Raw genomic sequence first — 14,844 nt, forward strand, 5'->3', positions numbered from 1 at the left:
TTGTGCCAAAAAGGCATCTTGGTGTCCAAGACTAGACACCCAATAAAACTGAGATATAGAGAGGTAACACTATTGCAAATGGTAGTACTCATATATTATTTCCATAGCCTATACGAGCATATATGCAAGTATCTGTTTCCTAGGCAGAATATTTACATTTTAGAGTAATGTGAAATCCTAAAAAAGTGCCTCTAGTGTCTCTTGAAAAAGGGCAGGTGGATGCTGCCCTGACATTGTAAAAGGGCCTTGTGTATAGGGTTGGACTTTTTCAAGAGACAGATTGGTATTAATAATTCTAGAAGTCTCTGTACACCAAGCCCACTGGAGCTAATATGCTCATCCCAGAAGCTAAGGATTTAATTAAGAGCCAAAGTGTATCCAGTAATTTAATTAAAATAGCAAACAATACTGAGTGATTTAATAATGTATGTGTATCATTTTGTTTGGACCAATGAAACTGCAAGAAAGATACAGCTTCTAATAAAGAACTGGATTAAATAATGAAAGGCTCTATAGTAACACACTGTACGTGTTGTATTAATTCTAACACTTCTCCCCGATCCTTCACACATTTTGACTTCAAACCATTATGTGCTGAATACGGTACTGGGTTTGACTTTCAGTATACTTCCTGACTTATATTATTTATGCCTTGGGTTGTAATAGCTTTCTAGAGGTTGCACCATATTGATCCACAGACTGACAGCTCCACTTGTTGGCCAAATCACTAGAGAGAAGGAGAGGAGCAGTTCTATTTTATTTATTTTTTTTAAACCTAGATTAAATTTATTTTAGGTCTTTATCCCCTACTTACACCTTACTTCCAGTGTCTCTTAGATTACCCCTTCTGCTCCATCTAAGTCTTTATTCCTGTACCCTCTTGCAATCTGTATCACGAGTAATTCCTCTCAGAGAAAAACAGGGCTCCATTCAGAAGATGTATTTATACCATAAAGGAATACAAAGACTTAATGATGCACATTTCCTTCCCCCTGCCTCTCTCTCTCCTTTTTTTTTTTTTTTTTTTGAAAAGGCTTACACAACAATCCCTGCCCTCCTGCTTGTTCAGAATATGGCAGGATGCCCCGTGCCCCATTTATTCACATATTTGGGCAGGACTTCAAAAAGTCAGGAACACTTAATGGCTGCGAGCAGCTCCGTAGGTGAACCTTTTCATTTCATGTTAAGCGTGTAGCTATTGTTAGCACACAGACAGAGCACGTTTGATTCACTTTCAGGGAGATGCTTTCTAGGCCATATCCTTCCTTCTGAGAAGAGGCTGCTGCGGACTCCTGCCAACCACCAGCAGCTTTCTAAGTGCACGGTCCTGGTGCAGCTACACCTGCCTGTGAGATGCTGGATAAATAACATCAGTGTAAAGGAAGAGCTTTGTTTAGAAAAGGTAGAGCATTTTAACCTTCAAAAACCGATTCCCTTAACATCTGGCAGGTAAGTGGCTTTTATCTTCATTTTTTTTCTGATAAGAAAAAAACAACTAGAGACTGAGCCAATTACTTCCCTAAAGCTACTGAAAAAGATTGAATTAGAAATAAGGTAGTCTCAGCTAGATTTTTATGTTCAGGTTCACTAGGCCACGTATCTCTTGGGTATAAAAGACAATTAAAAAAATGTATCATCTTTTACTTTATGCATAGCTTCTTTCTTTTCTTACCACAGTATGGGTACTGACAGAAGAGACCTAACATTAACAAAACTCTTATTTTTTCCTCACGTTTGTACCATCTCTGCAAAAACTCCCCGAAGGTTATATGCTGAAGGACTTACTACATCAGTAGCAAAATAAAACTTTTTTTTTTTTTTTTTTTTTTTTTAAAAAAAAAAGAACAAGGAACCTGCTAACTTGTTTTATATAAGGAAGACTTAAGAGATCAACTGACCCATTTCAATTACATTTATTGATCGGGACTGTAGGAAGGTAACCAGCAGGTTCAATGTGCATTACTAAATCAAAGGAGTTGCCTGTTGCAGATCTTTAGGTAGCGCAGTGGAAGAAATCAAGATCAGTACCTGCTGCAACACAACCCCCACTTGCTGAACAAGCAGGGGGAATATACCAGGACCTTTTCAAATAGGATCTTTTGATTCCTAACTACAAGCAGACCATGAAGTCCCTTTGCACTTCTAAATCTGCGGGACAGCTTTTCTGAAACAAAGACACTACAGCATTTTTCTGAGTCCCATCTTTGGGACCCACGACATGCCAGCAAATTAACTGCTTTTCACTGTTCATTTCTAGGATTTTCAGAACACGTGTTACTGCGAGAGACCAATACGAGTTAACAGCTCCTAGTCCCCATCATTTCAGTATTTATCTTCATAAAATAAAACAAAAGAAAAAATCCCTCTGAGGTTGAATTCAAACTCTTAAAATGCTTGCAGCAATGTAAGCTCAGATGCTAGGCATTCCTGGAGTGGCTGAAGCAGAAGTACTATTCTGGGAGCAAACCACTGAGGTGCCCAGCCAACATCAGTCAGCTGAATATGGCACATCTCAAGTCACAGCAGCAAGGCTTGTCAGCAAAGGCAGAGTTATAGCATGTCGCCAGTTACTAATAAGATTTATTTTTCCTTTAGTACTTATTAATGAGCGGGTTGACTCAACCTCCAGAAGCAATGCGTGTATTTAATTTTAATCCATGGAAGTACTATACATCTGTTATAGCAATACATAATCATGTCCTGAAGACATTTTGGCTTGTACCAGATAAACCTTACCCATCTGGAAAGTGAATTTACCAGTACCATTGCAAATTCTTCTGCATACAAAAAGGTTCCAGAGTAATGGAACCATAATTTAGTGTTTTAGTAAGTTTTAAGAGAAGCATTATTTTCAATACATGTTGGACTATTTTGTACAAAGATCAAGCAATTGTCAGAGCATTTTTTTCTTTTTGCTTATCTATTCAAGTTTGTTTCTTTCTTCCTGTCCTTTTGAAGATAATTTCTAAATTAACTGAGTAAATCAAATCATTCCAAATTTATTCTGGCACAATCCAAACAAGTGCCTCATCTCCTGTGTTTATGAACAAGCAGCTCTGTTATACAAGTTAAGAATCTGCAGCTGTTTTTCTTCCACCTGTTTTGTTACTGAATCACAGTGAGACTCGCTGCCACAGTATCTGTTAAAATGGTAAAATCTCTTCTGCGTGAATGCGTTTTGTTTCTGATGGATAACAGAAATGCTTAGTGCTTGATAGGAGCCTGTCTGTTCCTATCTCCCTCTTACCTCTCCGCTGAGTGAACAGAAGTGAAGTAACACTTTTAAACAGTGACAAGAAAAAGAAGCCTACCAAGGTGCCGTATATTTATACAGATAAGAAATACAAATAAGGATGTGTAAAAATAAGCATACTAACAAACCAGCACTCTCTTTTTTATACATGTTGACTATGCTTTTTGGGTGTACATGTATGTATAGATGTATAGGTATATATGTATGAGACAAGCTTTTGAAATAGGTAAGAAAATGTTTGCCAAATATTTGCAATGAACAAACAAACAAAAACAAAGCATTTTTTTTTTCCCTTCTATGGTTACAGATTTTTACATTTATAATGTTTTCTTGTGATGGTCGATCTCCTTTGAAAATATTAATGAGTAAATGCCACCTAAATTCTTTGCATTGCTAACAAAATATACATATATTTTTCAAATGTCAGCAAGTGGCAAATTATCTGTAGAACCCCATCAGACTTAAGTCATGAGATGGCTTAGGATACAAGATATTTTGTAACAGATACAATGTTAATTTGGTTTTAGTTTTTCTCTTGTGCAAGATAAATGTGTTTCCAACAGGTTTAGTCCCTCATCACCTTAAGGTCAGCTTTCCTTTGAACTGCTTTCTTCAAATGACTTATCAGGGTTGCAATTTTGTTCCTATGAGTAGCTTCCCTCATGATCAGTGTTCACATACAAAGGGACATGGTGCATTGATACCTGTATAGACATTAATGCTATGACCTGACATGAATTGTTAGCTTCTCTTTGCTCTCTTTCATTTTTTCTGTATAAATGAATTTGTCATTCTAGCCATCTGCACTATGCAGCATGTGCACTCTGTACTACTATGGCCTTTTTTCTGTATTTTCCTTTCTCTCTGTTCCCTCTCAGAAAAGAATGCACAATTGTCAGTGTTTGTATGCAATGACTTTATGGGAAACAAACCACAAATTAGTCTGATACAAATTGAGTTATAAACTATTCAAGCAATCTTTTGATTTTCTGTGCTGCTAAGCTGTGGCTGCGGCAATCACCTTGCTATTAAACATGTTAGAACTAGAAACCATTTTAGCAAGGCAATCTTATCCACTTTGATCACGTCTTGATGAAGCATTTCACCAACTTCTAATAAAACTTTAATAAGGAATTTATCCAGTTTGCATTAAAGTCACATTCAATGCCATCTCTGACAAGCCCAGCACGTTGTATACTGCAAAGCCTGGAAAAGGCAGGAAAAAAAAAACAAAACACAGAAAAATAGATACCTATCAGAGGAGCACACGACCAGATCAGCAACATCTCTCCAAGGCACTGCTACCAGAATATAGATACACTTAGTTTCCAGGGCACATTACCTTGGCCACTCCATTGACTGCAAGATACAACTAAACCCAGCTCTGCATAGGTGGAGCCTGGGCTACAGACATGCCTATTAGGATGTGGCCTATAAATAGCAAATCATTCTATACCAAACCGCCAAAGAGCCAGCACACGGTATTCATCTCTCTTTAATTGCTGACTTCGACTGGATCTAACACGACAGATGTGAAAGTCCTTTAATGAGCTCCTAGAACATCCTTGTATGCCTAACATAATTCCAACACTACTAAAGACCACTAAGGACTTCTGTGTTTTGCCCTTAAAAAGCAAGTGATACCAGAACTATTTTTTGCTGTACAATACTATGCCTCTACCATAAAATTAAGCAGTGTTTTCTGTGCAAATAGCTTCCATGGCTTAGAAATTTACAGCTTGGAATCTTTAAAAAATGTATACAACTTTATTTAGTAGCGATATTTATCTAGTCAGATAATTAAGATAAGGCCCATAAATAAATAGTGTAAAAACCTGCCTTGTCCAAATTACATTTCCAGGAACGTGTTATATAGCTACTTTTATTGCCAAATTCACTGCTCCTAGTTTTAAACCGAGTTTGTGATGTCTGCCTGCTTATCACATCGCTGAACTGATGACTTAATTTTGAGATCAAGGGTTAGCTGATCGATTTCAAACGACTTACACTTCCAATGGAAATGCTATAATAGAATGTAACTTTAAGAATATGACCCTTGTAATTCCTTGATGAAAGCCAATTGCCTGCTACAGCTAGTATTAAATAAATACATTATTTCAATATAGGCATTATAAATCGTAAGACACAAAACTATTGAAAGGCCCAACCCAAACTAGAGAATCTTGCTGTCTGGAAAACATGCCTGGTGTAATTGTCATCTAGAAACGTTTCAGATGAAACTGGTTTTGTTCTAGTAGTGTTGATTTAAAGGTTACCCAGTCAGAGAGGCACAAAATGAGAACTCATTTTAAAATTTCTTTTTCTCACTGAAGCTTGCAAAGTGCATCAGCAATTAACAATTCCTATCACTTCTCCCAGTTCGCTGTGTGAAAAGGCTCAGAACTCGTCTTACAAATTGCTCTTTTGAAGATCAAAAGGAAGCTGAATTTGTCTGTGTGTGCTCTAGATGAGTTTGTAATTTACTGGAACTTTCAGAGAAGGCTTGGCAGCACGCTCATTTGACAGCCCCAGGGCACAGGATTCAGGGGAGCTCTGTGACTCTTCCCTTCTGAGTTCCTTCCTTGCCTTTAATTGGCACCTCATTAGAAATTAATGAAAATGACATCCTCTGTTCTTCCTGCTCTAGGCACAGAACGCTACAAAAAGGCCCATCACAATTCATAACACATTCAATTTATATAGCAATGGTTCTTAAGCATTATTTATGAGATGTGAATTTCTTGTCAGCAGTTAATAACTTGTACAGAGTGGAAGCAAAATGAAAAGAGTTCTTGCAAGTATGTGTGTATGCGTGCACAAAAATAAACAATCCTTTCTACAGCTGAAAAATGTTGAGTTTGGTATTAAAGAAACCTTACTGGAACTCCCTACTCAGTAGTAAATTGTTTTTCTTCAAGGCAAAGCCCTGAGGCATTGTCAAATCTGCATAAAATTCCCCATAGCATCAAGGGAACGGGTTCAACAGCACCACCTTTCTTTGGACAGGTCTTACAAGAAACAGTAGACCCAACACTGCAGTTTCCCAAATAACTCAGGATCAGGCATGAAGTCTTAGGTTTAAAGAATGAGCCCCCTCTCTGCTCTGTTTTAAGCAGGTTGTGCCCTGTTTGACAAGACAAAAGGGTCTTATTTAATAAAGTTTAAAAACATTATTAATCAATGGAAGGACTTCTAAAAGTTGCTTTCAACTTCATTGCTCTTGCATAGCTCCCATTTTTTAGAGTGAAGGAAAGATTAATGATGTAACATATACAATAACATAAGTCATTTTCTCTCCAGTTCTCCCCAAACTTGTACTGCTCTCTTACTCCCAATATTAGGGAAGATTCTTCTGTCTATGTCAGTAAGGTACTTGCAGGCACCCCATTCATTTGATACGTGACATAAGCAGATGAAGAGCAGAAACAGCTGCCATAAGTCTAAGTAGAAAGAGCCAAACCAAACTGTCATTGATAGTACTGAATTTCTACAGTTTGATTAAAATACATACATACATATATATATATATATATATATATATATTTCTCACTGGATACTTCAAAGTATCCAGACATGATTTCCGTAATAAGAATTTCAGTATTACAGTCATTAGTTTCATGTTTGGTGGCTTCAGAGAGAATGTGTGTTAGTTCTATGGCGGTGCTCCAGTGTTTGAAATGAAGCCTGTCTTATGTCCAAAAGAGCATACAGCAGTTATCTCTAATGGTTACAGACAGACAGACATTGAAGAAAAGAACAAAGGATGACATAGATTTTTTTCAGCTTTCTATCATTCCACTTGATGTTACTTATTCAATAGAGAGTTCATTATCTCAGTCTTTGTAACCAGCTTAGCCAATCCTTTCTTTTCCCACTTTGCTCAGATGGACTTGCCTTCTACTCAGAAAACATTTTCATACAATATTCTACATCGCACAGACACAATGTGAATTGCACCTGCCTATGCAAATCCTTTGGCAATTATCCCCCTGCTGAGATATGATAAAGCAACTGAAAATTCTCCAAATGTATCAATGCAAACATGGTCAGAAAGTGCAAGTGTGAGCTTTCAATACATGACTATATGAAAAAAAATAATTGGCAGGTAAAACTACCATGTGCATTATCACTAGCTCCGATGAGCACATTATAAACCAGTTATGGGCACAACTGTTGCATGAAGGAGAGAGCATCTCCTCTGGAATCTAGTCACATTTACTGTTCCAGAAAAATTCTTTGTATCTAATATGAAACCCCACATTAGCTACCAGCATGAGATTATCACCCTCAGTTCAATTAGCTGAACAACGTCATCAACTACGGAAGTCAGGCTGAAAGATATTAAGTGTATCGTGAACAACAATTCTTCTCCCCCCCATCTCTTTAGCTGATCATAAGAAGAAAAACATTTTCAATTAGAAGTTTTTTTTTTGTTTCAACTTTTTAATACTAATGTAATTATAAAATGCATAATGTAGGTGCTGACCTATGTTTCTTTAAGCTCTGTAAGAAACCTGTCATCTCTGCATATCCACTCATGCGCTTTGTGTTTCTTCTGTCAAGTGAGCATGGCACTCCTCTGCCTTACAGGGACTTCTGAAGCTTAATTCATTAATATCTAAGATCTCTTGAGACAAGACAGTACAGCAGGGCTAAAATTTTAAAGGGGAAATTAGACAGACAGGAACTAATTATAACTTTTTGCCACCAGTGGAAGTTATAGCTTCTATTTAAGATACCTTTGAAAGATGTAAAATAGAAGGATTCCCTGTATTTCCACCTCTAATATGGATTTGAGCACCGCTGTGGTAGAAAGCCAGAGGTTACTGACAGACAGTACTCACCACAGCGACATGATCCCAGTTCCTGCTGTACTAGCTCCAGTTTTGTTTGGCACTGGAAGCATCGGCGTCTACTCTTCTGTTTGGATCGACTGGTTTCTTCAGGCCTGTCATTACTGTCATCCAGTAGCCGTGGCCGTTTCACAGGAGAAGCCTCACTCTCCGACTGTGAATCTGTTGTATTCACAAATATTTTAGGAAAAACATTAGAACTTCCTCGCTGAGGCATCCCTTCGGGCAGATTGAAGGTATATTGCTTTCAGCTGGGGTCACCACCAAGCAGCTTGATACTTCCCATTCTATCGCATGCATACATTTTCTGAACAATCACCATCAGCATCAAGTAAGGGACAAATTATTTTTGTTCCCTGTAAGAACCTCTCCTTGTCGACAATACCGAATAGAAAGTGAACTGATTAACTTCCTTCCAGCCATGACTAGGTTGCATACAGATGCATGTAGAGTACCAACCATCCTAAACAATTGCAGGCTTCATTTGTCATCTCATTTAGTTTCTCCTATGTGCCTTCGTTCTCCCTCCACAAACAAACTGAACTAGGCTTCTGATGAAAAACAATCAAAAGCAGATTCGACCTATTTCCTCCCTGGGCAGAAGGAAGATTTTTAAGGCACAGCGTGTAAACTGTCTCTCTTATGACTGAAGGCATTACATGAAAGCACCATACCATGCTTCCCCCTCTTTCCACATGGATAACAATTTAAATGTAAATTAGTATACAGCAACAATACAAATGAAGACCAACCTGTACATGCACGCTCTAAATCCAAAGTGCCAGCCATTTTTAAAGAATTAGTCAGAATACCATTTGCATTAATAACTTGATCTATATATTCTGCTTGTAAGAAAATAGTTATGGAAAACATCCTTCTCTGCAAAGATACAAATCAAGAGGTGCTGCTTTAATTAAAAACAAGCAAATCAGTGATCCGTGTTGGTATTTTGTTGTGGGTCAGAGTTGCCACACAGGTGCTAACAAAGAGTTCAAGGTATGCTGCTACCACTCTCAAATTTAGCCTTTAACCTAAGAAAGGCCCTTTTAAAGCACATTTCTTTAAGAAGTTAAAGTTCAGGAATGTGATTACTTCAGGCAACACAGGGCTGCTTTTTTCTTTTATATATATATATATATATATATATATATATATATATATATATATATATATATATATATATTTATCATTATTATTATTTTTTTTTTTCCAAACAACGTACAGTGTTTTGTTTGGGGCTTTAGAGTCCTGAAGGAAAAGTGCAGTACTGGCTGGAACCTGCAATGCCCAGACCTTATTTTTGTGGCATATTGGAGGCAGTGGATTTCAGCAGATCTGCTGCTATGCAGTCTGAGTCAGGTCAGGTCGGACAGGCATTTCCCCTCCCAAGGCTGTGCAGAGCTGACTCAAGTCTGTTATTTCTTTTTAATAGAAACTGAGAATAATTTTAATCCCAACTGTACTAAAAGTTACATTGTCTGTAGTAGTGTTGCAAGGAGACCAATTGCTGAAAGACATTGCTGCAATGGGTCAGCATTCCAGCGCAAGATGGTGATCAAGGAAAAAAAAAGCAGTAGTTCATTTAAAACTGTTTTTAAAGGAAAGTAATCTACAAGTAACACAGTAACTTTGTCTTTCTGTCAGGGCTCTACCCTATCAAACTTGCTTTTGCCTTTATTTCAAATTTCTGTTGCGTGGTGTCCTGTGCTTATGGAAGAGATGTCTACTTTGTGTTAGCTGTCCTGGCTTATCCACGAACATTTTCAGAATTTAAAGTGCTTTCCTTAAGGCTAACTTGAATACCTCTTGTAAAGTACGTTCCAATGCAGGAGCTGAGAAAGACAGTAATTTTCCAGGTACCACTCTGCAGAAATAACTGCTGTGGCTAAAACACCGCCCATATCCTTGTTATTTCAATGATTTTATCTGGTCCGCTGCTTACGCACTTCTACCAAACCAAGTATCTACTGCAGCTGGACCAGGAACACCTGCTAGCCTCTCCCTCTCCAGGGTACGCTCATTTAACTTTCCCTGGTTTCTCACATGCAATAGAAACTAACTCACTTTTCTTACCTGTGTTTCAGATCTCAAGCATTTTTACAGTTGTTGGAATCCAATGTTACAGCCATTATAAATATGCAACTTGCCTCACTCGGGTCTTCTTTCTTTCTGTCATACTGCTAAGACATGCTGAAAATGTGCCTGGTTTTTCAATACATACAAACTCCCCACATCTCACATTTCACAGAAAAGTGAGCAGCTTTCTGCACTGTATACAGGTGATAAGTTTTTATTAAGCTGCAATAATTCTATCTGATGTATGTCTCAATATAGCCTTCTTTTTGATCACTGTCATAGATTACAGCTTACACCTTACAAAATACATTTATGTGGGCTAAACTAACACTCAGTACGTAACTTATTCCACCTCTGCATGCCTGGCTGTGCAGGAACGCTGACAATGAAAGGTAGTGCCTAATGAATTAACACATTTATGGAACAACTGGTCCTGGCTTTAATTAAATCTCTGCAGAAGATGATTTAAGAGAGAGTTCCTCTGAATAGACTGCAGAGATCCCGACTCACACTCTAAGGCAGCCATCCTATCGTATATAAACTATTTTCTGAGTGCCTAGGGAAGTGGGCTAGCCTTGAATGTAGCAGGGTGCACCTTTCAATACACAACTCGTACACTGTCACTGAGCTGAGAGGCAGGGTTCAGGAAAACTCTGCCACAGCCCACCCCCTTGCCAAAGGTGGGGAGCTACACAGTTTGTAGTTTATTCATCACTCAGAGAAACAGATACGATGCTATTTTGAAATAGGTGCCTCCCACACTGCTTTCCTTTTGGAAGCACACGCCGATCTGGTACTTCTCAAAAGTGAATTTTGCATTCTGCATTGAGCCCATGGAAAACACGGTTGCTGTGCCTGTTATAAGTCCAAATATGGTATTCATGTATGTGAGCCAACCAGTGCCTAATCAGTTAATGAAGTCATGTGCCTTAATGAGAAAAATAGCTACCTCAAGTCAGGCTAGTAGCCCTTTAATTACAATATTCAATTATACATTTCCTGTTAATTGGTAATGACTAATTGAATATTAACAGAAGTTGACTAATATGATAGAAATGAAAGATTACATATCTAATTTTTAAATGTGCATCTGAGCTAACACTGAGCTAACTTAGCCTAACTCTCAGGGACAGCTCCAGCAGTCCCGCTACCGACTGCACAACGCCCTCAATGCACAAGCTAATACTCACTGCAAAATGGACCAATACATGTGCGTACATCTTCTTATGGGTAGGTACAAGGAGCAAAGAGAAAGCACGGAGCAGAAATCAGAACTTTTAGCGTGCTTTTTCTTGCACTTCACGTTGCCTTTCACAATACTGACGCAAACAATAGTGGATGCAAAATACAGCTTCCAGCACCTGCAATCTTGCAACATGAGATTTCAGAGAGCTGATGGATAATGGCAATTATCATTCCCAGCTTTACTACCTGGATTGCAGAAAAAAAATAGGAACAGGATAAAGTGCTGCAACTAGAGTTCAGAGTAGACTCTCAGTATAAACTATTAAGCAATCAAAAATGGCTAAGGAGAGGATTCTTTCAGTCAGTGACGGTTTTCCTTAGAAGGCTGATTTGAGAAACAAGAATTACCTGTTCCTCTGCTTTTAAGAAACATTTTCCATGTTCAACTTGCATTTTAGGCTTACACCTAAACCAACAAATCCTCTGAGATAAAAAAGGGACGCTTTCCTTTTACCTCCAGTTGTCAAAATTGTAACTTTTTTTTTTTTTTGGAAAATGAAGAAAAACAACAACAGACATAAGAAATTTCACAAAGAAATTTCTCAGCTAAAGGAACTCTGCCATCGTCACTTCCCTGTTGCAACTTTAATTTTGGAGTCAAGAAATAAGGATTATTATTCTAATCTATGTCTGAGGATGCAGGTCTGTCTCATTATGGTGTTTTTTATCGAGCTCCCATTTGAAATATGAGAATGAATTCATCTGAGCAAGATTTAAACTGGAGGCTTGACTAGAAACAATGAGTACTGTTCTTAGAAATTGTGTTGTGCCTTGGACAGCAGCTCACATTTGCTCCTCACTGTCACTGTTCTTGTCTTCATTATTCATGTTCCCCCTCAAAATCTTCCAAATAAATTGTGTTACAACTGTCAGAGCCAAATCCCAGTCACTTTCAATCTCCTGTCAAGGTGGAGCGTGCGGGCTGCATGCCCCTGGCTTCGCTAACAATCACGGTGGCTCTTTCATGGCATTTTGGGGAGAGGTGGGGAGCTGTAAGCTCAGCAGAGACGTGTGCACAGAAAAGGTAACAGGCAGGAAGAAAGAGATGGGAGACTAGTAAGGGAAAAAGAAGCCCTCCTCTGTTGCTGCTTGCTTCAAGAATGAAATGAATCTGTTTCATCTCTGGTTTGATGACAGCTTTTGAGGCACTCAATCACGTTTTCTTCTTTTCATAAAGAACCCGTCACACTGACAGACTGACATTTATGATCTCGATTGCCTGTCCAAACACCAGTAACAGCAATAATTAATGAACCCTCCAACATCACTGCCATCTACTCTGAAACCGTTTTAAAAGGAGCTTGAGCTGTTAAAACCTCTGTCCATGAAGAACCTCACATAGTCACAGCCAATAACCACGTAACAGGGATTAACTTGAGTTTGAGCAATGTCTTGTCTCCAGTTTCTTTCCCCCCCCTCCCTCTTTTCTTCTTCATCATTCCATTTTTAGATGAGGGATTATTTAACTCCCCGGCATGTTGACTATGCATTAGAACTTTCATCTAGAGGAAACTGCATCTTTACAAACCTTTCCTATTACATTTACCAGAATCATTATTTAAAATCATCTCCTCTACTTCAAATGAACCTAAAATTAACACAGTTACTCCAAAACACATTTGCTTGTTGACTATTAATGAAGAGAGAGAAATTCGAGATTAACATCTTCCGAGCAGTTTACCAGCGATGACCCCAACAATTCCTCCCCGTTGCTGTTTCATGCTGTGAAAAGACTTATTTTGAAATTCTGGTATTTACATCGAGATGAGCATCTTGTTCCCTTGTGCAATCAAGGCTGCACGTTGGAGCTGTGTCACAAACCGAAGCGTACACCTCTCTGGAAGCACTCACAAGGAATCTGTTGTGTGAATTCACCTCAGCTTTTCTTAAAACACTGCAGACAGATGTCTCAAATACTCACATAGGCCCTTCAGGAACGTTTAACCACACAACCTCTTTTCTACCATCACTGCAGTACCTTTAGCATCCCCATTTCACTCATTTTTTCCCTCCCACGTAGAGTTTAAAAGCAGTTATGATGCTGTAAAGCTCATTTGTCCCATCACGAGGTGGAGTTGGGAGGCTATAGGATACCCCCTACGGAAGTCAAGTCCTATCAACGCCTTCTGTGCCTCAGGAGGCTCCCAGTGAAATCACACTGAAGACTGTAAGTAACCCCCAAAAGCTGCTTTACAGAAACTATGATTTCTGTGCCAATTAACAAAACCAGTCAACACCAGTTGTTTCCTACAGCCCTAATGAGCAAAGCCAACCAACTACCCTACAGCAAGGAAACCAACAACTTTAAACCTTGCTCTTTGAGATACACAATGGAAAGAGCTCCTGTAACAACACATTCCACATCTGAAATATCACTGATGTTCTTCAGACTCTGCTAGCAAAACTCGCCTTCCCGCCTCCCTCTGCCAAAACATTAATTTTAGTAACTATCCATTTACACATAAAGCATTTTATTTTACTTTTTAAACTGTAGGGTAGGATCCAGCACTGGGACAGGTTGCCCAGAGGGGTTGTGGATGCTCCATCCTCAGAGGTGACCAAAGTCTGACTAGACATGGTGCCTAGCTTGCTCTAGGTGACCCTGCTCTCAGTGAGGACTACATCATCTCCATAGGCCCCTTCCACCCTCAGTTATCCTGTAATTATGTAATTTCTGGATGGAAAGATGAATATATATACATATATATGTATTGCACTAATATATAAATATATGCACTAATTCCTTCTCAGCTCTCTTATATTTTTTCCTCCAAGCCTGTGTTGTTGGTACTACCATCAGTCAAAAGGAAGCATGCTGTAACTGCAGGGTAACTTAATGAGGCTATTAACTGCCATCTCTAATGAAACGGAAGAGACTAATCTGGTAACTTAGATGAACAAAACGCAAGTTGAAAATAGCATGACAGACAGTGAACTACATAGGATACTGCATGCATTTTATGCAAGTTATAACTAGAGTGAGAAAATGCATATTATTCTTTCTTGTCAAGAAATTTCATAATTGCTAAATTAAGCAAGAAGTGAATTAGTTTTCATCTCGTATTTAGGCTCCTGTACTACATCTGCCTCATGGTTAAATTCTTGCCTTACTCCATTCCCTATACACTCTCAGATGTCAGCATGGCTTCAGTTAATGGAAAATGCTAATTTATTTCTTAAGCATTTTTACTTATACACCCATTAATTCAAACAAGTGCAATATTTGAACTGACTCGGGCACCCGCACTGTCCAGTTCCTTTGATGGATTAGCATAGTGCGTATTTCAAGTCATTGGAACAGGTTGTAAGGCACTGGCCACCCATATTGCTGCTGAGCAGAGGAACCATCTTGCTCATTTAATGACCTAGGCCAACGGGGGTCATTCCCTGAGTCACGTCAAAGAGCGAGGTCTGTAA

General features: G+C 38.7%; 1 protein-coding gene across 1 annotated transcript in view; it reads right to left on the reverse strand.

Moving 5' to 3' along the window:
* LOC101794763 (AN1-type zinc finger protein 3) overlaps positions 1 to 14,844 on the reverse strand; it is a 132,174-nt gene that overhangs the window by 8,330 nt on the left and 109,000 nt on the right. Inside the window, exon 6 of the mRNA XM_038176192.2 lies at positions 8,098 to 8,268. Coding sequence (XP_038032120.1) covers positions 8,098 to 8,268 — 171 coding nt within the window. The remainder of the gene's footprint in view (positions 1 to 8,097; positions 8,269 to 14,844) is intronic.

Source organism: Anas platyrhynchos, chromosome W, assembly GCF_047663525.1.
Source record: "Anas platyrhynchos isolate ZD024472 breed Pekin duck chromosome W, IASCAAS_PekinDuck_T2T, whole genome shotgun sequence".
Taxonomy (NCBI): domain Eukaryota; kingdom Metazoa; phylum Chordata; class Aves; order Anseriformes; family Anatidae; genus Anas; species Anas platyrhynchos.